General features: G+C 49.0%; 1 protein-coding gene across 4 annotated transcripts; it reads left to right on the top strand.

Moving 5' to 3' along the window:
- The first annotated feature begins 237 nt into the window (after positions 1 to 237).
- Positions 238 to 21,240, top strand: MYO1A (myosin IA). 4 transcript variants are annotated; one of them, XM_032290099.1, is made up of 28 exons: positions 238 to 738; positions 2,286 to 2,419; positions 2,525 to 2,640; positions 2,904 to 2,998; positions 3,216 to 3,320; positions 3,513 to 3,559; positions 3,694 to 3,757; positions 3,957 to 4,055; positions 6,363 to 6,466; positions 6,569 to 6,716; positions 7,215 to 7,333; positions 7,415 to 7,501; positions 9,031 to 9,096; positions 9,245 to 9,349; positions 11,541 to 11,603; positions 11,805 to 12,005; positions 12,177 to 12,403; positions 12,747 to 12,947; positions 13,173 to 13,266; positions 13,744 to 13,893; positions 13,995 to 14,063; positions 14,444 to 14,518; positions 18,947 to 19,081; positions 19,455 to 19,561; positions 19,902 to 20,034; positions 20,177 to 20,329; positions 20,506 to 20,633; positions 20,884 to 21,240. In XM_032290099.1, the coding sequence occupies exons 2-28, from the start codon at positions 2,306 to 2,308 to the stop codon at positions 21,008 to 21,010; spliced, it is 3,132 nt and encodes a 1,043-aa protein (XP_032145990.1). In that variant the 5' UTR covers positions 238 to 738; positions 2,286 to 2,305; the 3' UTR covers positions 21,011 to 21,240. The 4 variants fall into 4 exon arrangements, with proteins under 4 accessions (XP_032145990.1, XP_032145998.1, XP_032146007.1 ...); XM_032290107.1 differs by lacking the exon at positions 11,805 to 12,005; XM_032290116.1 differs by lacking the exons at positions 3,513 to 3,559; positions 3,694 to 3,757; positions 3,957 to 4,055 and having other exon boundaries at positions 239 to 738.
- The last annotated feature ends 1,584 nt before the right edge of the window (positions 21,241 to 22,824 follow it).

Below are 22,824 nucleotides of genomic sequence, written 5' to 3' on the forward strand. Positions count from 1 at the left end.
CTCTCCAAGTAATCTCATTAACACACCTGACTTCCAATAAGATAGGGAAAGTAGATTTAAGGGAGGTACTTTTTTTTTTTTTTGCTAGGAAGACACTCTTGTAGAGACAGTTTCTCGCCATGTTGCCCAGGCTGGTCTCGACCTCCTGGGTTCAAGTGATCCTCCCGCTTTGGCCTCTGAAAGTGCTGGGGGTATAGGCATGAGCAACCGTACTTGGCCCTACCTGTCTTTGACAAAATTCCTGACTTCTATTTGGGAAATCTTTTCCTTGGCTGTAAGTTCCCTTATTCCAGCTTTCATTTCCAAATTTGGGAGACAATAGAGCAAGAATCTTCCTTTAGTTAAGCCTCTCAGCTAAAGCCAGGCAGATACCCCTTCCTACCTAGAGCAAGCTTGGGTGTCTCCCTCTGGGGCTTCAGGCCTGTGAGGGGTTAAGTGAGCCACACCCTCAGCAGGAACAGCCTGGACTTTGTGCTGAGCAGCCATCTCTGGCCTCTCCTGGTTTGGCTGGCACAGGGAGCCTGGGTTGGAAGAGGCAGCAAACGGGAAAATCAGAAGAGTGGACACTGGCAAGAGGAGGGCAGCCTCTTTCCTGGCTTCCCTGAACCATGGACAGCTCCCATTAAGCCACCTCTCCATCCTTGGGGCTGGAATTCCTATGCCCCATTCCTGTCAAATTGAGATTTCATCCACCATTCTTCAAAAGACAGTGAAGTTACACCCTCGTTCCTGTGTTGGGTGAGTCCTGCATTAATTAACCTGTCACTGTGTCTCTTTAACACTTTGGGGTGCTCCATCTGATGCCTGTTGCCTTTTTCCCTTCCCCACCCTCAACCAGTCACATTCCTGCTCCCTTCAAATCCAAATCCAAAGAAGCTGCCGATTCCCAATCCACCTTCTGCTTCTCACCCTTCCCTCCCAAATTAGTTAAAAGACTTGGCTTTTTGTAAAATCTAGAAAATACAAGAATAGTATGTACTTCGTGGGGATATTGTAAGCACTAAATGAATTTGTGTATGTACAGTGCTTAGAGCCCCGCCCAGCTTGTGGTAAATGTTGCATGATTCCTAGAGACTGCTATTATTGGTATTCTTATTGCTTCCTCAGGTGTGTCCTTCTGGGAAGTGACAAGCACCCTCTTTTCCTAGAGCTTGGGGAAAGCCAAGTGAAGGGAGAAGGAAGCCTGTGCCCCTTCTTGCCCCACTTCCATTCCTGCTTTCTGCCTGCCCCCACCCAGGTTCAGAGATGCAATAGCATAGGAGGATGTGTCTCTTTCATTCCTGTTAGGGAGTGGCATTGACCATTGTACTAATAATTCTGTTCTGTACCCAGCCATTCTGCCTACTCAGTCTCACAGGAAAGACTGAGAAGGGCCGGGTTTCCTCCCTAGGGGACACCTGCCATGTGCCTGCTGCGTGGGGGCCAAGCCCTGCCACCCTCCCTGCAGCTCCAACTCTGTTCCTTCTTGCCCACTCCCACCAAGAAGCTGGGTGTGTCCCTCTGGGACAGAGTCCATGCCAGAAGGTTACAGGAGTGGGTGTAAAAGCTGGAGATGGAAAAATAGAGACAGATCTGTAGCACATCCAGAGGTCTTGACAACTGCTTGTTTGTTGGGGAAGCAAACCTCACTTTCATTTTCTTTGGGAAATTCCAGTGTCTTAAACGGAGGAACTCCTGCCTCTGTCCTCTATAATTCTGCCTTGTCCAGTTCCCATTTTAAAAATGAAACTCACTGTAGCAATGACAGGGGAGGAGGGATCTTTGGAACAAGTTCTGAAATGGGTATGGGTAGGTTGGGTGTCTTTAATAGGGGCTGTGAGAGGTAAGGCATTGAGAAGAAGCACTGGGGCAGATAGGGAGTCTGGACCCTGGCCAGGGTCCAGTGCAGGAGAGAGAGGGCTTTCTGTACCTGGTGGCAGCACGAATCTTTGCTTACGCTTTCCTCCTCAGCCCTCTCTCCTTCAGTTACAACTCTGCTTCCCCAGCTGTAGCCCACTCGGTGCTTGGCTTCCCCTGGTGATCAGAGGCAGGTGTTCCTGTCCCACCTCTGCCCCACCCCCACTAACTCTAACCCAAGTAGCAAGCGATCCCCCCACGTCCTGCTGAGAATTTCAGCCTCCCTTAGTTAGCTTGGGCTGGTCCAGAGGCCTCTCCTAGATTGGGGGCTTTCTTTAGGGCCAGGGCAGGAAGAAAGGAAGGCTCTTTTGGTCCTTCTGCCATCCTCCCCTCAGTTACTGGCCCCTAAGGCTGAGTTGACATCAGCAAACTGTGCTCCTCATCCCCAGGATCAGTGGCCCCTCTGGACATGCCTCTCCTGGAAGGTTCTGTGGGAGTGGAGGATCTTGTCCTCCTGGAACCCCTGGTGGAGGAGTCACTGCTCAAGAATCTTCAGCTTCGCTATGAAAACAAGGAGATTTATGTGAGTGTCATATGGGTGTCTATGGCTGTGGATTTGTGGCTGGAGGGGTCACAGGCTCCTGCCTTACCCCCCAGCTGATTCCCTTCACCTTCTTCCTGGCTCCAGACCTACATTGGGAATGTGGTGATCTCAGTGAATCCCTATCAACAGCTTCCCATCTATGGGCCGGAGTACATTGCCAAATATCAAGACTGTACTTTCTATGAGCTGAAGCCCCATATGTGAGTAGACCAAGGGAAGGCCGACAGGGCGCCAGCTTTTTGACCCTGAGGCATCCTAATTTCCTCTGTCCCTTCCCCTGAAGGGGCTTCTCCAGCTTTCCCTTCCTTCCCTGACCTTCTGGAGGTCCCTTCCAAGCCCTGTCACATCTTGTACAGTCTGCTCCAAGTAGAGAGAGTGGGTGAACGTGCGTGCTGGAGATTGAGTGAAAGATGGTGTCTTGAACTGGCTCCACAACAGTCATTGTCCACTTCCTCCCCACAAGCTACGCATTGGCAAATGTGGCATACCAGTCACTGAGGGACAGAGACCAAGACCAGTGTATCCTCATCACAGGCGAGAGTGGATCGGGGAAGACTGGTGAGGCCCCTGGCTGGGGGAACACCTGGAGTCACCTCTGGAACTGCTTCTTTGTCTCTTTCTAAGCCAGTCCTAGACCTGACCCTCCACTCTGCAGAACTTCCTTCCCACTTTTTCTGACTCCAAGGGGTGGTGAGGCACTGGAGTGAGGGAAGTTAAGGAGGCGGGGCTATGGGCTGGTCCTGGGTTGGGACCCACAAGTGTTTCTCCTGCACAGAGGCCAGCAAGCTGGTGATGTCTTACGTGGCCGCCGTCTGTGGGAAAGGAGAGCAGGTGAACTCTGTGAAGGAGCAGCTGCTGCAGTCTAACCCAGTGCTGGAGGGTGAGAATTCTGGTCTCTGGCCTCTCCACCCTCCACCTAGCCCTCAGAATCACTCAGCCCTAGGCCCTCTTTTCCAGTGCTGCAAAATCACTGCTCTTGTTCAGCCCCCAAAAACCTATTGGCAAGAGGACTGGAAGCCCTTCCTCCTTTCCCTTCTCTAGAGTTTCACTTCTCCCCTCCTCACCTCTGCAGCTTTTGGCAATGCCAAGACCATTCGCAACAACAATTCCTCCCGATTTGTGAGTAAATGTCTCCCCACCTGGGAGGAGAGGAGATGGGGGCTTGAGAGGGAGGAATGTAGCACAGACCCCTCCTGGGCAGGGTGGTAAGAAGAGGAAGAAGCTAAGTCTCTCTCTCTGGTCTCTCTCTGAAGGGAAAATACATGGATATTGAATTTGACTTCAAGGGATCCCCCCTTGGTGGTGTCATCACAAACTGTACGTGTCTTCCCATTCCACTTACCTATCTTCCACCTGCCTCGGGTAGCCCTTCCTGCTAATCTGTCCCTGTAGAAAGGCAGAATGTTAGACATCAAGGAGACTTCCCAACCACTAGTAATGTTGGCAATGGGGGCAGAATTGGAGGGAAGCCTCGGTATCTCCCTGGCCCTCAGTATGTTTTCTAATTATCTGCCAGATCTGCTTGAGAAATCCCGAGTGGTGAAGCAGCTCAAAGGAGAAAGGAACTTCCACATCTTCTATCAGCTGCTGGCTGGAGCAGATGCACAGCTGCTGAGTATGTTCTTGCATGGGGAAAGTGTCCTCATGAGTGACACATGGCAAAGTCCCCAACCTCCATTCAGTCCCAGAACCCCTGTTTCCTCTGAGCCCCTGAAGCCCTCTTCCCTTGAGCCTCCCAGATTTTCCTTGCTGCATTTCCCACTCTGAGCCTCACCCACTCGTTGGGAACAAATTCCTTTAACCGCCTGTTCTCTTCCTTTTCTGGGTTTTATTGCCAGGGATATGGCTTCTTGCCTTTTCACTGTTCTTACTCCTGTTTCCTGCCTGGGTTCTGCTTTCACTGAGCTGGCTTCAAATATGAAACACTTGTTTCCATCTACTTTCCTTTCTACCTTCAATTTAAGGGGATTTAATTAAAGCAGGTAATCAGGCAGGATGTTGTAAGTGTTCAGGAACTTCCAGTGAGCTCCAGTTGAAGCTGTCCTGGGTCTACATCTGCCTCACCTAGGACCCTGTTCCTGATTTTCTTTTCATCCATTCAACATCTCTTGAGTACCTACTATGATCAAGTATTATGCTAGCCTCTAGGGAAACAGAGTTGAGTAAGACATAACCCTGTCCTTGAAGAACTTATAGTCTTTTAGGGGTAACAGGTATGTGAGCAGATCCATTATAATATTGTGTGATCGGGGCCATCAGGCCTGTGCAAGTGACTGTAAGAGCAGAAGGCCTAGAGCCCCTTGCCTTGGCCTAGGGAAGAGTCCATCGAAGCCTGGATGCCGGACTGGCCTGAAGTGGCTCTGGGTGGACATCACTGGAGGGTCTGGTGGACTTTAAGCCCTACTAGAGTTTGCCTCCCAGTCTCCCCTCTGGCTGTGAGCACCATGGATGTCTGGCTCCCAAGAATGTCTCTTTGGTTTATGGTGATTCTATGCTGGACCTGTGCTATCTCCTTTTCCACTCTTGGAGATCTCTATGATCCCCAGGAACCGCTGCAGATCTCATGCTCATTTCTAGCTTAATAGTTTTGGTAGTGTTCAACTTGTCTGCATCACAGGCATTAGTGTCTTGTTCTGGTTGGTTCTGTCACTATTGGTTTAAATCAACTCTGGATGAAATCTCCCAGGTGTCATCATCTCCACACTTTCTGACTCATTCTCCCTCCAGATGCCCCTCCTTAGCAGGCTCTTGTTTCAGAATTTGTGTGCCAGGGGGAGCTTCCATTAGAATAAGGTTTGAGAGATACTCCCTGATTCTCAGATCATTTGCATACCAGATAATTGACAACCCTCAAACTCCATGATTAACCCAATCCTTTCCATCCTAGGGAAACAGCTTTGATCATTCACTTGATTCATTTATTAAAAAGAGAAAAGTTCCTGTCTACCAGACAGGCACACAGAATATGGAGATGAGAAACAGTCCCAACACATAAGTTGCTCATTTATGGGAGAGACAGAAAAACATAACCTAATCCGTATGATATGGGCTGGGATAGAGATTCACCAGTGGGGAACGCAAGAGAGCCACTTGGCTCAGGCCCTCAGCATCAGAGAAAACTTTTTAGAAGAGGTTTCAGGGTCAGGGAACATCCTATCTGCCTTTATTGGTATTCAGTGTTCAAACAGTGAATGAGCAACCCAGGCCAAGAGTTGAGGCTAGGGGCAGGCAGGAGATATAAGCTTACCTTTCTCCCCTTACCATCACCCTCTAGAGGCACTTGCATAGGATGGAGGGGTTGCTTATTTGTTATTGTTTAGAACCCCGAGGGTGGGGAGAAGAGTTAAACAGGCTTTTGTTTCATAAAAGTTGGGGGAAAACCTAATCAGTATGAGTGTCAAAACCCTAAACGCTACTTAAAAGTGCACTTAAAAATTTAGTATATTAAGCAGAGTGCAGTGGCTCACACCTGTAATCACGGCACTTTGGGAGGCTAGGTGGACAAATTGCTTGAGTCCAGGAGTTGAGACCGGCCTGGCCAACATGGCAAAACCCTGCCTCTACTAAAAATACCAAAATTAGCCAGGCATGGTGGCATGCACCTGTAGTCCCAGCTACTCAGGAGGCTGAGGCATCAGAATCACTTGAACCTGGGAGGTGAAGCTTGTAGTGAGCCAAGATTGCACCACTGTACTCTAGCCTGGGTGATAGAGTGAGACCCTGTCTCAACAACAAAAAATTAGTCTATCATTATAAGAATTAATGACCCCAAAACAAAGGAGGCAGGGGAAGAACCCCAAACAAAAATTGCTCCTTTGAATAAATGAATGAATCCATCAGGGCAAGGGCTGTGAGGTATCAAGGCTGTAGGGCTCCAGAGAGCCTGGGTACTAACCCTCTTCCCCAACACTGGCCCTCCCAGAGGCCCTGAAGCTTGAGCGGGATACAACTGGCTATGCCTATCTGAACCAGGAGACATCAAGAGTCGATGGCATGGACGACGCCTCCAGCTTCAGTGCTGTACAGGTGGGTACCCAGGGCGGGGCAGGCTTGGGCCCTTAAGTCATCCTCGATTCTCATTGGACTGGCACCAACAGTTCAGGTTTTGATTCCTGTTTTCTGCCTAAGAGTGCAATGGCAGTGATTGGGTTCTCGGAGGAGGAGATTCGACAAGTGCTAGAAGTGACAGCCCTGGTGCTAAAGTTGGGGAACGTGATGGTGGCTGATGAGTTCCAGGCCAATGGGATACCAGCAAGTGGCATCTGTGATGGGAGAGGTCTGCACCCTACCCTGCTGGAGCCCCAACCCAGGCCTTGAATCTCCTACTTCGAGTCGTGTCCTTCTACCATGTCTAGCATAATTGACTTCACCCTGATGCAGCCCCACTCAGCCCACTCCTGAATTCTCTGCTAAACAGACTCATTGAGAACTCCCAATGAAACATATTGGAATGAGGTTTTGAAATTTGATAGACCTAGGTCTGGAAATTCTCTGAGTCTGAGTTGATTCTTTTGCAGAATGGGGGTAATGACACCTAATTCAGGACATTCTCATGTTAAAGTAGATGATGCATGCAAAGTGCCCAGATCCCCTTTTTCCTGCCCCCTAACTCCCTGAGATTCCTCCAAGGGCCATGTTTTGGGTTGGCTGCAATGACTTCTCCAGTGAGACCCTGGGATACCTGTTTCTCAGGCAGTTTCACTTATCAGATTGTGGTCCCTCCCCTGAGAGAAAGCTGCCTCTAAGGACATGCTGTACTTTCTCATTACCTCAGGTGTTCAGGAGATTGGGGAGCTGGTGGGCTTGAGTTCAGAGGAACTAAAGAGAGCTTTGTGCTCAAGGACCATGGAAACAGCCAAGGAAAAGGTGGTCACTGCATTGAATGTCATGCAGGTAAGGGGCTCAGTGGAGTGGAGGGGTCTGTTTTGACTCTGTTCTGTAATGGCACCCTAACCAGCTGGGCCTCATCCACAGGCTCAGTATGCTCGGGACGCCCTGGCTAAGAACATCTACAGCCGCCTCTTCAACTGGATAGTGAATCGAATCAATGAGAACATCAAGGCAAGTGCCCACTCCTCTCTCAATGCTCTCCTGTCTGCCTCACCTACTTGCCCAAACCTTGGTTTCTGAGATGAGCAGCGTAGGGAAGATGACAGGGAGCGTACAGTTCCTTCCAACGGTGTGTTGTCATAGAAGCATCACTGACTTTTGAGTTAGACAATCTGGATCCATCATCTACTAACCAGTCATGTGGACTTTCAGTTTCACAAAGATTCTGGCACTCAGTCCCCTGATTTGGAAATGCCCATTAAGAAACACTAATGTGCTGGGTGTAGTGGCCCATGCCTGTAACAGGACTTTGGGAGGCTTGGGTGGAAGGATTGCTTGAGCTCAGTAGTTCAAGGTCAGCCTGGGCAATATAGTGAGACCCCAACTCTATATTTTATGAAAAAAAGTAAATAAAAAATATTTAAGAAACACTAGTGCATGCCTACCTGCTTCATAGGGTTTAATGAGGATCAGATAAATTATGTAAATAGTTACCATACGATTCCACAATTCCCACTCCTAGGTATATATCCAAGAGGACTGAAATTAGATGTCCTCACTAAAATTTGTACACAAATGTTCATAGAAGCCTTATTTGTAACAGCCAAAAAGTAGAAACAGCCTATATAACCATCCGCTGATGAAGAGATAAACAAAATGTGGTATATCTGTACAAAAGAATGTTATTTGGCCACAAAAATAATGAATAATGAAGTACTGATACATGCTTCAAGATTGATGAGCCTTGAAAACATTATGCTGAGTGAAAGAAGCTAGTCACAAAAGGCCACATTTTGTTTGATTCCATTTATATGAAATGTCCAGAATAGGCAAATTCATAGAGATGGGAAGTAGGTCAATGACTGCCAAGGGCTGAGGGGAGAGGAGTATAGGGAGTGACTAATAATGGGTATAGGAGTTCCTTTAGGGGGTGATGAAAATGCTCTGAAATTAGGTAGTAGTGATGGTTGTAGAACCTTTCAAATGTACTAAAAAGCCACTGAATTGTACGTGGTATGGGAATTATATTCAGTAAAGCTGTTATTAACAAATTACCCTCAAGGAAGTGCTGTCTATTTAGAAGCTAGTACTGAAAGGTAGTAGCATAAGAAGGGATTTAAGTCTAGGCTTGGGTAAGTACCTATCCTTCTAAAATTCGACTTTTTCATCTGTAAAATGGGAATACTAATACCTCATAAGTTTACGATAAGCCTTAAATAAACACATAGACTCTTTTATAGAATGCTCTACAAATATAAGAGATGGTTATTGTCCTGAGAGGTTTTAATGTCTTTCTAGCTGGTACCATGGGAGCACCCTCCTGGAATCTATCTGTATCTTCCTTTTCCTCCTTTCCTCCCTCTTTGCTTGTCCTCTAGTGCGTGGAGGAAGGAGAGTAAAATCACAACAGTTCCTTTCCAGTTTGGCAAAGCTCTTGCTAATTCTGTTTGCCCCATACTCCAACCCCATCTGCTCCAGAAGGACCTTTCCTGGTGTGCAGAGGGGGCCTGTTTTCAGATTTATCTTTCCCTCCTCCTCAGGTGGGCATCGGGGAACAGAAGAAGGTAATGGGAGTCCTTGATATCTACGGTTTTGAGATATTAGAGGTGAGAGCACCTCACTTCAGCACCCTGCTCCCATAGGTTTAGAGGCTCATGGCGGGGAGGTGGGGGGAGGTTGTGAGGGAGGGGAGGTAGGGCTGAGAGGGAGAGAGTGTCTTGGAGTGAGCTCTCTAACCTGTGCACCCTCTCTCAGGATAACAGCTTTGAGCAATTCGTGATCAACTACTGCAATGAGAAGCTGCAGCAAGTGTTCATAGAGATGACCCTGAAAGAAGAGCAAGAGGAATATAAGAGAGAAGTAAACTAAGTCTTTTCTACTTCCCCCTCTTAAACAACTTCTAGGCATATGCCAGAGCTTCTTTTCTCCTTGTTCACAATTTCTTCTAAGTCATCCCTAGATGGGAACACAGAGGACAAAACGTTGCCCTTGCATAGTAGATCATTCCAAGGAGCCGCGGTGGCTCGGGCCAGTTGTCCTGGTGCTTGAGGAGGCGAGGCTATGTGTTCAAAGCCAACATGGGCAACATAAGAACCTCTCATTCATTTAAAAAGAAAAAAAAGTTTGGCCGGGTGCGGTGGCTCACGCCTGTAATCCCAGCACTTTGGGAGGCCGAGGCAGGCGGATCACCAGAGGTCAGGAGTTCAAGACCAGCCTGGCCAACATGGTGAAACCCCGTCTCTTAAAAAAAAAAAAGTAGATCATTCCAGCATTACCAAATAGCCCTAATCCTCTGCTCTCCCTTTCTGTGGCCTACCATTCCAGGCCAGGCAAGGTAGGGGCACATTGATTAAAGGGTGCATGTGTAGAAAGTCCTGACAAGAAGGAAATGACAGCTGTGCTTGGCCTATGGCAGACTGTGAGCCAAATATAGAAAGGACATTTCTCCTGGGCTTGGCCCAACCACATCTCTTTCTGTTCCCTTCTCTAACATCTCAGAGCCCTTGGTCTCCCCCAGGACCTAGCTACTATTGCTGTCCCTTCTTGTAACACCATGATCCCAGACTTCCTCACCAGAAGTGCCCCATGGCTCCAATATCTATGGGCAGGTGTTAGAAAAGCTCTCTGATTGAGCTCATTCCCTTCAAAGTGTTAATGGCTGAGTCTCACGCATCAAAACCCTCCCAGGGATGTTCCCTTGTGAGCTCTCAGGAATCAGTTGTAACAGAATTTCAGGCAATGTGGTCACAATGTGTGAAACAGTTTTTTAATTTGTTTTGTGTGTTTTAATTTTAACAGTTTAAATGATCAAATACATAATACATTCCCATGCTTCAAAATTCAAAAAGCTTAGAAAGTATATAAGGAAAGGTTTCCTCCTACTTCTGCCCCTAGACTCCTAGTTCCCCTCCCTACCCAGAGGCAACCAACATGGGCCTCCTTTCAGAAGTCTCTTACACATATGCAAGCAAATTTATAAATATATTTTTCCACAAAATCTATACAAATGGCAGTAAATACACTCTGTTCTGTACTTTGTTGTCATCACGTAACAAGATATTTCCATATCAGTATGTAAGGATGCTTTTATATAGTATTTTAAGGATATCATAATTCCTTTAACTGGTTAGGGAAGGTATTTTGGGGATGAAGTGGGAGGGCAACTTAATTTAATTCTGTTTTCTGTAAAGATCTGTGATAGAGGGAGGAAAGAAAGACCTATGCTTCCCAGCCATACCTGAGAATGTCTCAGCCTGGGGCATCTGGCCCTTGGGTGGGATTAGGAGCTATCCTATCTGTGGGCCTGATGCCCAGCAGGTCCCCAAAGTAGAGAACGATTATCTTTGTGTCTTCTGCTTTTGTACCATTCTTGCTTTTCAAAAAATTATTTTGTCTCAAAGTCTAGAGTAGATAAGGTGGTTCCTAAAGGGTAGCCCTAGACCAGCAGCATCAAAACCACCTGGAAACATGTTGGAAATACACATTCCAGGCCTATATCCCAGACCTGTTGAATCAGAAACTTAGGGAGTGGGACCCAGCAATCTGTATTTTCATAGCCCCTCAGGTGATTGTGATGCACACTCAAGTTTGAGAATCACTGATATAGATCTTCGAAAATGTAACCCATTAGCCCTGTTGTTTGATAATAAACTCTCACTCATGTGCTGTGGTTTTATAGAACACAGAGTAGTGTGGCCACTGTTCCACATACACATGTATCCTTCCCCACTCCCACATCGGAAATCTCTATCCTAATCTTCACTCAGCATTTTACACTTTCGTCTCCACCCCACACCACCTACAGGGATCTCTGCACTGTCTCACTCTCTCACAGCCGCTCCAGTTCCTTCCGTGTGTCTGTCTACCCACCCCACAAATTCTCCACCAACCTTGGAGGGATGGAGACAAAATAGAAATCATACCAAAGACCCCTGTGAACTATGGGGCTTTCTGATGTCCTTTGTTGGGTGGGTGAAAGGCTGGATCTGGTGAGGTCTCTGGAGATTTGTCTTGGACCAGTTCCCTGTAATTTGTTGTCTCTCCCGACCAGGGCATACCATGGACAAAGGTGGACTATTTTGATAATGGCATCATTTGCAATCTCATTGAGCATGTGAGTTATCTTTCTCTTATCTGTGGGACTTGCCCTTCCAGACTGTCTGAACATCCTTCCCCTGTCTCTTCCTGATTCCCCACTTGGTAAGCACAGTAAAGAGGGCAGAAAATGAGAAGGGGGAAGAAGGGGCAGCAATGAGAACGTGGACATCTTGGGAGACCAGATTTAGGTTGGGTTTCTTTTGTTTCCCCGGCCCAGAATCAGCGAGGTATCCTGGCCATGTTGGATGAGGAGTGCCTGCGGCCTGGGGTGGTCAGTGACTCGACTTTCCTAGCAAAGCTGAACCAGCTCTTCTCTAAGCACAGCCACTATGAGAGCAAAGTCACCCAGAATGCCCAGCGTCAGTATGACCACACCATGGGCCTCAGCTGCTTCCGCATCTGCCACTATGCGGGCAAGGTGAAATAACAGGGCCGGAGGGCAGAGATTAAGGGCCCAGGCCCAGGCTGAAGGCAATAGGGGAGGAACCTGGGGAAAGTGAGAGTCTGGAATACTTCACAATGAGACTGGGAGGGCCAAGTGCTAGGACAAGGTTGTGAGGTCTCCAAACCAATAACTGCTCCTTTACAGGTGACATACAACGTGACCAGCTTTATTGACAAGAATAATGACCTACTCTTCCGAGACCTGTCACAGGCCATGTGGAAGGCCCAGCACCCCCTCATTCGGTCCTTGTTTCCTGAAGGCAATCCTAAGCAGGCATCTCTCAAACGACCCCCGACTGCTGGGGCCCAGTTCAAGAGTTCTGTGGCCATCCTTATGAAGAATCTGTATTCCAAGAACCCCAACTACATCAGGTGACATGCTGGCATGCAGGGGAACATGCTGCATATGTGATGGCATGTGCAGGGTCCATGTGCTGTAGAACATGTGTGTGTGGAGGTACCTCTGGAATAAGGATATTAGAAGTCCTTTCCTCACAGAAAACAGCCAGATAAGGAGCTGAGAGTCCCATAGGAGGAGAGCATCAGATTCAGTAGGGAATACTTAGAAGTGAGTGAAACTGGGGAGGCCAATGTGTCTACTTTCTTTGAAAATTTTCAACGAAGTAGACTGTATGAAGCACAGGGGTATAGGATGGGCTACACTGGAAGTGGTGTCAGCTCCTGAAGCCTGTACCTTACCCCGCCTCCCACCCAGGTGCATAAAGCCCAATGAGCATCAGCAGCGAGGTCAGTTCTCTTCAGACCTGGTGGCAACTCAGGCTCAGTACCTAGGACTGTTGGAGAATGTGCGGGTGCGACGGGCAGGCTATGCCTACCGCCAGGGTTATGGGCCCTTCCTGGAAAGATACCGATTGCTGAGCCGGAGCACCTGGCCTCGCTGGAATGGGGGAGACCGGTAAGCCCCCGTGGGGAGACGGGCATCAGGAAAGGGCAGTGCAGGAAGAGACCTGGGGGAAGAGACCTGGAGGTGTCATGCACATCTGTTGAAGCTGGGTGAATGGATACTTGAAGGAATAAATTGAATGATCACTTCTTGGAGGCTGAAAGGATTAGGGGAAAGGTGGAAGAAGACTCTCTCCTGAGGTACCCCTCTGCAGCTCTCCATCATTTGCTTCCATAGGGAAGGTGCTGAGAAGGTCCTGGGGGAGCTGAGCATATCGTCAGGGGAGCTGGCCTTTGGCAAGACAAAGATCTTCATTAGAAGCCCCAGGACTGTGAGTTAGAAAATGCACTTGCATTTGGTGAGGATGGAAGGTGGAAGAGTGAGAGCCCACCTGAGAAAGGCTGGAGGGGGAGGGAGCATGTATAACGTGGAATGGATAGAGGATGGGAAGCTTCCTGTCTGCAGGAACCTTATCCCTGGAAACTGAACTCTTGGGTTCCTAAACTGCCCTGAACCTGGGGAGCTCCATGCTGCATGGCTCTAAGTGCCTCTGCCTGAGGCACAACTCTTGAGGGTTGAGGTGATGTGCTACTCGTGTCTGATTTCCCAACATCTAGCTCAGTGCCTGCTACAGAGTTAGAGTTCAGTAGATACTTGTTTACTAAACGAATAAATGAATGAACTAAGAAGACAAAGGAATGATCAAATAAGGCCTTGTTGGGAAGCCTCAGTACTGTTGGGGTACAGGAGAGGAAAGCACTGTTCCTCTGGGCCAGTCTCTCTGTCCCACCCTTCCACCCCTCCACAGCTTTTCTACCTCGAAGAGCAGAGGCGCCTGAGACTCCAGCAGCTGGCCACACTCATACAGAAGATTTACCGAGGCTGGCGCTGCCGCACCCATTACCAGCTGATGCGAAAGAGTCAGATCCTCATCTCCTCTTGGTTTCGAGGAAACATGGTATAGTCACCCCCAAAGTCCCACCCTGTTCACTCTAATAGGGAGGGTGGGAGGTGGCTCAGGAGGTGCTGTTTTTCTAACAACTCCCATGTTTTCTACAGCAAAAGAAACGCTATGGGAAGATAAAGGCATCCGTGTTGTTGATCCAGGCTTTTGTGAGAGGGTGGAAGGTAATGGAGAGTGGAAGAGGGGTTTCCTCACATTGTTCCTCCTGGATTGTGCCACCCTCTGGCTACAGCAGCAGAGAGCTAGTCCTACCTGCACCCAGGCCATACCTCTGTGTATCAGCCCGTCCATGTATGGGTGGGTGCCTGGGAGTGAGAGGCCTGTAGGGGAGACCTGTGTAGGTGTCTGGGTGTGTAGATGCCTAACTTGGCAGCAGAACTTTGCCTTCTGCTCTAAGTGTCCTCACTGCCAACTTGTCTATTTCCTCTCTCCAGTTACAATCTCAGCTCTTTGTCTTCCTCTGTTCTTTGTGTGGTTGAAAAATAGTAGAACCTCTTTTAGAATCTATCTTTACTTTGGCCCTTTTCTTGTACTTTTCTGCCAGGCCCGAAAGAATTATCGCAAATATTTCCGGTCACAGGCTGCCCTCACCTTGGCAGATTTCATCTATAAGAGCATGGTAAGTGGTAGGGGTTAGGGTGGATGTTGGGGGTGAAGCAGGGAGATACAGATTTGGGAGATGGGTTTGAGAAGAGGCAACCCAAAGCTTTCCTGCAAGAGTTTCCTCAGTCTGCATGTACTTAAGTCCTAGGAGAAGAGGGGATGGGCAGCTACCTGCAGGGAGCAGGTCCCAGCGCCTTGGACTCAGGGGAAGAATCAGATAGCAGTTTGGCATGAGTGCACACTGCAGGTGACCTTATGGCAGGAAGAGGTCTCAGCACACCCATCATCTGGTCTGTGGACAAATAGGCTTGTGAAGAGCCTGGAGCTGGATGTTTAACAACAGTTGAAGAGGCTAAGCCTCATTGAAGAGTAGAGTGATCCACACACTAGCCCAACCTCCCAAGATCCATTTTAGGTTTGGGGTGAAGGTGGGGGAATTATGTCTTCCTTCTACTTCCTCTGAAACTATTGTGGACAAGTCAGAAAGTAAATCTTAGGGAGGACCTATCCTAATTCTGGAGGATTTGAGTCAGGTTGGGTGGGAAGACCCACCTGGAAGGCCTACACAATCAAACTTACAGGCAATTCCCAGGGGGAGAGAAACAGAGCCAGAGAAGAGTAACTTCTCGAGATATCAGTCAGATAGTAATGGTGCTTCTGAGAAGTGTCAGGGAGGAAACCAGGGAGGGAGAAGCACTTCCAGTGAAACCCCAGGAAAGACCAGAAAGAAGGAGGAAGAGCATAGGGTCTTGGACTGAGGCTGGAGCAAATTGTAACTGACCTCCACTGATTGGGCTTTTGACCATAGTTAGGACCCTGACTGTGCTCATTCAGACATGAGACACATTTGCTTGCAGCCGCTCTTTGTTGTTCGAGAATCTGGATCCCCCAGCTCAAGACAGGAATGGGTGCTCTGAAGCTCCTGGCCTCTTTTTTGCCTTCCTGAGCCTTCATTTGCTCGTCTTCTTCCCCTCCCCAGGGAAGTTCCATCTTCCAGGTCTCTTTAGTTGCCTGGTCGCCTCTTGTGCTGGTGCTAGAGCATCTGCCTTCCCACCATACATGCTTCTTGCTACACACCTGAGACTTGTAGTCTGATTTTGCTCTTATCTCCTGACTGCTCTTCTTCCTGCTTTTCTTTTACCTGTATATTGTCAGGCAGCTACTAAATGTCAACCCAGAAGCTGCTGGGTTTAGACCAGGGTCTCAATAAATCACACCCCCACAGAAGCCTGCAGCCACTGGGCACTGATCCCCCCCAGTGTTTCTGACAATTCCAGTTTGCAATTGCCTTGACTGTAGCTAATGACAGTACCCATTATCTTTTGTTTTATTCTTATTTGTTTATTTATTTACTATCACTCTTGTCACCAAGGCTGGAGTGCAAGGCATGATCTCGGCTCACTGCAGCCTCTACCTCCTGGGTTCAAGCGATTCTCCTGCCTCAGCCTCCTGAGCTGGGATTACAGGCACGCACCACCATGCCCAGCTAATTTTTGTATTTTTAGTAGAGACAGAGTTTCACCATGTTGGCCAGGCTGGTCTTGAATTCCTGACCTCAAGTGATCTGCCTATCTTGGCCACCCTAAGTGCTGGGATTACAGGTGTGAGCCACCACACCCAGCCTGTTTTTTTTTTTTTTTTTTTTTTTGGAGTGGAATCTTGTTCTGTCGCCCAGGCTGAAATGCAGGAAGCATGATCTCAGCCTCTCTAGTAGCTGAAACCACAGGCACATGCCACCACGCCCAGCTAATTTTTTCTATTTTTGGTAGAGATGGGGTTTCACCATGGTTCCCAGGCTGGTCTCAAACTCCTGGGAGTTTGAGATCGCTCAGGCGATCTGCTTATCTTGGCCTCCCAAAGTGCTGGGATTACAGGCGTGAGCCACTGCACCTGGCCTTACCCATTATCTGTTGCACACCTACTATGCATTAAGCTCTTTGCATGCATTAACTCTAATACTTTCAACAACCCTGTGAGGTAGGCTCTTTTCTTTCTCCCATTTTATAGTTAAAAAGCCAAGCCTCAGAGAGGTTAAGTAACTTGCCAGGGGTTCCACAGCTATAAGTGGTAAAGCTGGGATGGATACAAACTATTTGACTCTATAGTTTTTAAACACTGCCTAAGACCACCCCCACCCAATAGATGCTTGGGCAACCCATGGCTCTAGGCAGACCTGGGGGCAGGAGGGCTGCATAGGGAAAGACAGAACATTCTAGATCTAGAAAAAAACAATAAAAAGAAGAAAGCCTTCAGAACTCCACACTAATTGGAACAAAGAGGATTATGACAGATGCTTAGACATATTTGTTGAATTATTAATAAATAAAATCAGACCAGGGACTGGGGACTCCAGGGTGATTGGAGGCCTTTCCAGGCCCAGATCCCATGGACCAAACCTACCAGACCCATAGTCTGAAGCTACAGTGAGCTTGGATATTTCCTGCAGTTACAGCAATTTACTGTGTGTTCTGCCTCTTTCGATTTAATTTTTTAACCTGCTGATTTTCTTAGGTGTGGTAACAGAGTTACGATTGTGTAAGAGAATGTCCCAGTTCTTGGGAGAGGCATGCTGACATTTTAGGGTAAAATGTCATGATATCTATAACCTACTTTAGGATGGTAGGGTAACAAGGATTTGTGTAAATGTGTGTATGCATGTATTTATATGCACATATATGTGTGTATGTGTTAGAACACACAGCGCAAGGTGTTAACATTATCAGTTGGTGAATTTAAATGAGGGACATACAGTATACAGATGTTAATTATATCAATTTTTCCAACTTTTCTGTAAGTTTAAAAGCTTTCAAAATAATAAATAAGCTGTATTGAATTTAAGAAATTTACATCATATTATGCTACTATTCTGCATAAACTCTCCAATGGTGTTCCATTTCACTCCTTACCATAGCCTACAAGGCACATCATGATCTGTACCGACCAACTCTCTGATCCTCTCTCTTCCTGCTCAAGTGATTCTGGTCACGATTTTTCTTTTTTCTTTTTTTTTTAAATATATAAAGATGGAGTTTTGCTCTTGTTGCCCACGCTGGAGTGCAATGACGTGATCTCTGCTCACCACAACCTCCTCCTCCTGGGTTCAAGTGACTCTCCTGCCTCAGCCTCCCGAGTAGCTGGGATTACAGGCACGCGCCACCACGCCTGGCTACTTTTGTATTTTTAGTAGAGATGGGGTTTCTCCATGTTGGTCAGGTTGGTCTTGAAATCCTGACCTCAGGAGATCCAGCTGCCTCGGCCTCCCAAAGTGCTGGGATTACAGGCATGAGCCCCCATGCCTGGCAGCTTTTTGTTTTGTTTTTGAGATGGAGTCTTGCTGTCACCTAGGCTGGAGTGAGACCTGGAATCCTGCCTTGTAACAACTCAGTATCTAGGAGAGGGAGATGTTTTACATGCAAATAACTATAGTACAAAGACAAGTGTAGGCAAAGTGCTGGGGAGCTTCAAAGGAAGGAGGCAGCAATCCAGGGCCTGGCGAATCAGGGATGGCTTTGAGTTGGTCTCTCAGGTTGGCAGAGTTGAGTCAAGAGAGCAGCGGGAGCCAAAGCACACAGTCATCATGCTTGGGCTGGGGAGGGGCATGGGAAAGAGTCCTGTCTGGGTGGTGTGCCCGGGGAATGCAGGGGTCCTGTGACATGAGGCTGGGCTCTAAATGTCATGGAGGAAACCAGGGAGAGAGAATCATTTCCAGTGAAACCTTGGGAAAGGCCAGAGAGAAGGAGGAAGAGCATGGGATCTTGGACAGAGGCTGGAGCAAATTGTAACTGACCGCCACTGATTGAATATTTTACTGTGGTTAGGGCCCTGACTATTGTGCATTCAGACATGAGATACATTTGCTTGCAGCACTTCTTTGTAGTTCAAGGGTCTGGATCCCTCAGCTCAAGAGAGGAATGGGGGCTCTGAAGCTCTGGGCCTCTTCATTGCCTCCCTGAACCTTCATTTGCTCTTCCTCCTTTGCTCCTTCATTTGCTCCTTCTTCCTTTGAATGGAGGCTGACATGTTTGGACTTGACTGATGTGAGAGGAGGGGAAATTTGGTACCTAGCCAACAGCTGACACAGTAGCTGCCACCTTGTAGGCAATTGTGAACAGAGGGAATAGAAAGCTACAGGGGTAAAACAATGAGACCAGCTTTCATATTGGTTCCTCTTACGACACTGCCCTGGGTAGCAGGTCTCTGGTTGGAACTAATCCTTCTCTCCCTCCAGTCTCCTATTCATGCTCTTAACTCCCAGCCTCAAGCCTACACCTAATGCTGAAAAAGATCTAAGAGGTGACTCCTTTTCATCTCTTCAGCAGCACCCCTTGCTTCTCACTGTGGGTTAACATCCTCCTTTGAAGTAGCAGGATCTGGGTGCCAGTTTGCCTGTTAGGAAGTGTTTCTTCTGATCACTCCACTCCCAATCCCCCTGCTCCCAACGCAGGTACAGAAATTCCTACTGGGGCTGAAGAACAATTTGCCATCCACAAACGTCTTGGACAAGACGTGGCCAGCCACCCCCTACAAGTGCTTTAGCACAGCAAATCAGGAGCTGCGGCAGCTCTTCTACCAGTGGAAGGCAAGTGGAGCCCAGGAACCCCTCCTCTCATTTCGTCTTTTTTTTTTTTCTTCCCGATGATTTTCCTCTTTTGCCCCCCTCTTCTATGTTTTTCCCATTTAAAAAATTGTGGTAAAATCTATGTAACATACAGTTTACCATTTTAACCGTGTTTAAGTGTACAGTTTAGTGACATGAGCGACATTCATTTGTTGTGCAACCATCACTGCCTCGATGGTCCTGCAGCCCCCGCTTCTCCCTGAGGTGTTTAGTGCCTGTCCTCTTTTCTTGATCTCTCTCCTCTCCTGGTGTCTTCTAGTCCATGTTTCTTACTTCCCTCCACAGCCTGCCCTCCCACTCTATGATTTTAGCTCCTGTCCCTCCTTCCTCACAGTGCAAGAGGTTCCGGGATCAGCTGTCCCCGAAGCAGGTAGAGATCCTGAGGGAAAAGCTCTGTGCCAGTGAACTGTTCAAGGGCAAGAAGGCTTCATATCCCCAGAGGTGAGGACCTCCCGGACCCTGCACAGCCAGTTCCATCAGACAGTGGTTCTCAAACTTGAGTCTGCCTCAGAATCACCTGGCAGGATTGTCATCCCCAGGCGCTGTGCCCCTCCTCAGAGTCTCTGATCCAGCAGGTCTTGGGATGGGGCCCAAAATTCGCCTTTCTAACGAGTCCCCAGGTGGTGCTGATGTCTTGGTCCTGGACTGTGCTCTGTGGAGCACTGACAGAGGATACATGGACGTGGGGAAGGGCACGGGAGGACTAGGATGGGAGCTCTGGAGGTGGGGGAGAGGCCTTGTGGGGCCTTGTTTCCACTGCACACCTCCCATGTGTTCTCAGTGTCCCCATTCCATTCTGTGGTGACTACATTGGACTGCAAGGGAACCCCAAACTGCAGAAGCTTAAAGGTGGGGAGGAAGGCCCTGTTCTGATGGCAGAGGCTGTGACGAAGGTCAATCGTGGCAATGGCAAGGTAAAGGGCCTGTGGGCTGAACTCCTCTGCAGAACTATGGGCCAGCAGCTGGAAAGCGGATAGCAGGCTGTGTGTGTGCCCTGCCGGGTGGGGTGGGGGCAATAGTCCTGCCTTTCCTCACCCTTTCCTATTCTGTCCCTAGACTTCTTCTCGGATTCTCCTCCTGACCAAGGGCCATGTGATTCTCACAGACACCAAGAAGTCCCAGGCCAAAACTGTCATTGGGCTGGACAATGTGGCTGGGGTGTCAGTCACCAGCCTCAAGGATGGGCTCTTTAGCTTGCATCTGAGTGAGGTATCAGAGTCAGGTGGGGCAGGCCTTGGACTGGAGAAGGTGGTACGCATCCCAGGGCTGGGGCAGGCCAGAGGTGATGGGGACCAGACCTTTCACTTTGGGCCATTGCCATCCCTCAGGCTGCTCCTGGAGAGAAAAAATGAATCCCTTCCCTGCTATGTTTCCCTCTTTCTAAGATGTCATCTGTGGGCTCCAATGGGGACTTGCTGCTGGTCAGCGAGCATGTGATTGAACTGCTGACCAGAATGTACCGGGCTGTGCTGGATGCCACGCAGAGGCAGCTTGCAGTCACCGTGACTGAGAAGTGAGGCCATGAGTTGGGGTGAGGGGTGGCTTAGGGCAGATGGCCAGGCTGATGGTCATTGTGACCAGGATCAGAAAGCGAAGCATGTAGGGCAGGGCAGGGCAGGGCTTGGAGGTGTTTCTCAGGCCCCTAACCCAGGTTCTCTGGGGCCTCAAGTCCTCTGACTTGCATGATGGGGGAGCTATCATGGAAATGCAGGAGTCAGGTAAAGGGATTGGCACTAGATTTGGTTTTTCTGTTCCCTCTCCAGGTTCTCAGTGAGGTTCAAGGAGAACAGTGTGGCTGTCAGGGTCATCCAGGGCCCTGCAGGTGGTGACAACAGCAAGCTACGCTGCAAAAAGAAAGGGAGTCATTCCCTGGAGGTGACTGTGCCGTGAGGAGGGGCACCATGCAGAGACGGCAGCTGCTTCCTCCTGGCCAGCACTAACCCTCCTCTGCCCTCCTGTGTGGGGAGATCTCTGTCTAACCCCTCTGATCGTGGGGCACAGCTTGGGGATTAAACTACCTTGAAGAGGACCCTTGTCCCAAACCCTTCTAGTTCTCTCCTCCAAAAGTAGCTTCCTGCCACCCTCAGCCTCTCTGCCCACTAATAAAACATGTGCCTTGGTAAGGTTTGGTCAGGGTGGGTGGGTCCTTGTTCCCCATATCTTTTCACCCAGGTATACTTAGACCCCTGCCCCCCATGCCCTTGTTCCTCCTCAAGCTTCTTGGAGCCAGGTAGTGAGGTAATAAGAAAAGAAAAGAAGGGAAATTGTCTTCAGGCTCCTTGACCGGCTGAGCTCTGCGGGGGTTTGGAGAGACTGAGGGGGTGGGGGGCTGTGGGGAGAGTTAAGGATGGGGCTCAGGTCGCAGGTGGCCAGTGGACTGATTCATTAAGTGTGTCCCTGGAGGGAAGAAGTGAGCATCCCTGTCTTGGCAGAAACTGGGATCCTTTGGCGATTTAGCCTGAACAGCGGCCCAAGGCTAGAGGGCTCATGTATGCTGGGGGCTCGGGGGAATGCAGGGTCCCCTGTAGCTGGGAACACCATCACCCTTCTACTCCCACACACAGCACAGGGCTGCATCACACCAGCCTCCATGGCACCCCCTTCCTTCCCACACACCCATGGCCAAACTGCTGCCAACGGCTATCTTGCGGGTTATTTGTTTGGCACTGTCCCACAGCTGGGGCCTGCAGCCCGTGGCACTTCACTGGGGGGCTCCCTCATCAAGACCCTCCCATGCCAGTGAACTGGCCCTTTCCTCTCCTCTTCCTTTGTTTTTTTCTGCATCATTGTCATTATCTTTTTCTCACCCTCCAACGATCTCACACCATCTCATTGTCCCTGTTTCTGTGGGCTCTGACTAATATTAATATGTAATATTTTGTAAAATGCTTTAAATATTTTTCTACTCCCCCTCATATCTATTTTCTCATAGATTCTGTCTCATCTCAGCCTCTCACCATCCTGGCCTCTACCTTTGGGGAACAAGATGCTCATATATTCACAGTAAAATTTAGATCCGTGGTCTGTGGGAGCTTACCAGGGGCTGCCTTTGTCTCTGGCTGTCTCTTCCCCCTCTCGAGATCTCTACCTTGCCCACCTCTTCCCAATTCTTTCCCTGAGCTCACTGTGCCTTGAGGCTGGGGTCTCCCTCCACCTGACTTCCATCTGCAGGCAGCTCACGGCCCCTGGCAATCATGCTGGTGAAGGAGACCTGATTAACTTCTCTTCCTTCCTGCAGATTAATCTGCTCTGAGCACAAGGCACTTGCTTCTGGCACACCCTGCTCTGAGCTGAGATAGGACCTGGGGAGTCATCTGTTTTCAGGCGGGTGAGGGGCTAGAGCCTGCCTTGTTTGGGAGGAGGGCAGCTCTGTTCAGAATAGGAGCAGCTTAGGCTCTGGCCAGCCTTCTTCCACCCCCAACAACTCCCCCTATCCTTGACTTCTCAGAATCAGGCCAAGAAGAGCCTGTCTGGCTGAGAGGGGGGTGGTGACCTGTGCCTGATCGCCCCCGCTCTCTGTCTCATCTCCTGCTCCCAGGGCCCAAATTGTCGTCACTTTCCCAGTGAAGTGTCTGGTCATTTTCAGAAGCAATTTCAGAACATGCAGCTGCTGCTCTCTATCCTGCATTTCTCTTTGCAGGGCTGAAGGCACTCTCGGTTCCCTGGGCTGGGGGGTGGTGGTGGGAGAGGAGAAGGGCTAGGGC

Source organism: Sapajus apella, unplaced genomic scaffold (assembly GCF_009761245.1).
Source record: "Sapajus apella isolate SASKATOON/1434 unplaced genomic scaffold, GSC_monkey_1.0 scaffold2, whole genome shotgun sequence".
Classification (NCBI taxonomy): domain Eukaryota; kingdom Metazoa; phylum Chordata; class Mammalia; order Primates; family Cebidae; genus Sapajus; species Sapajus apella.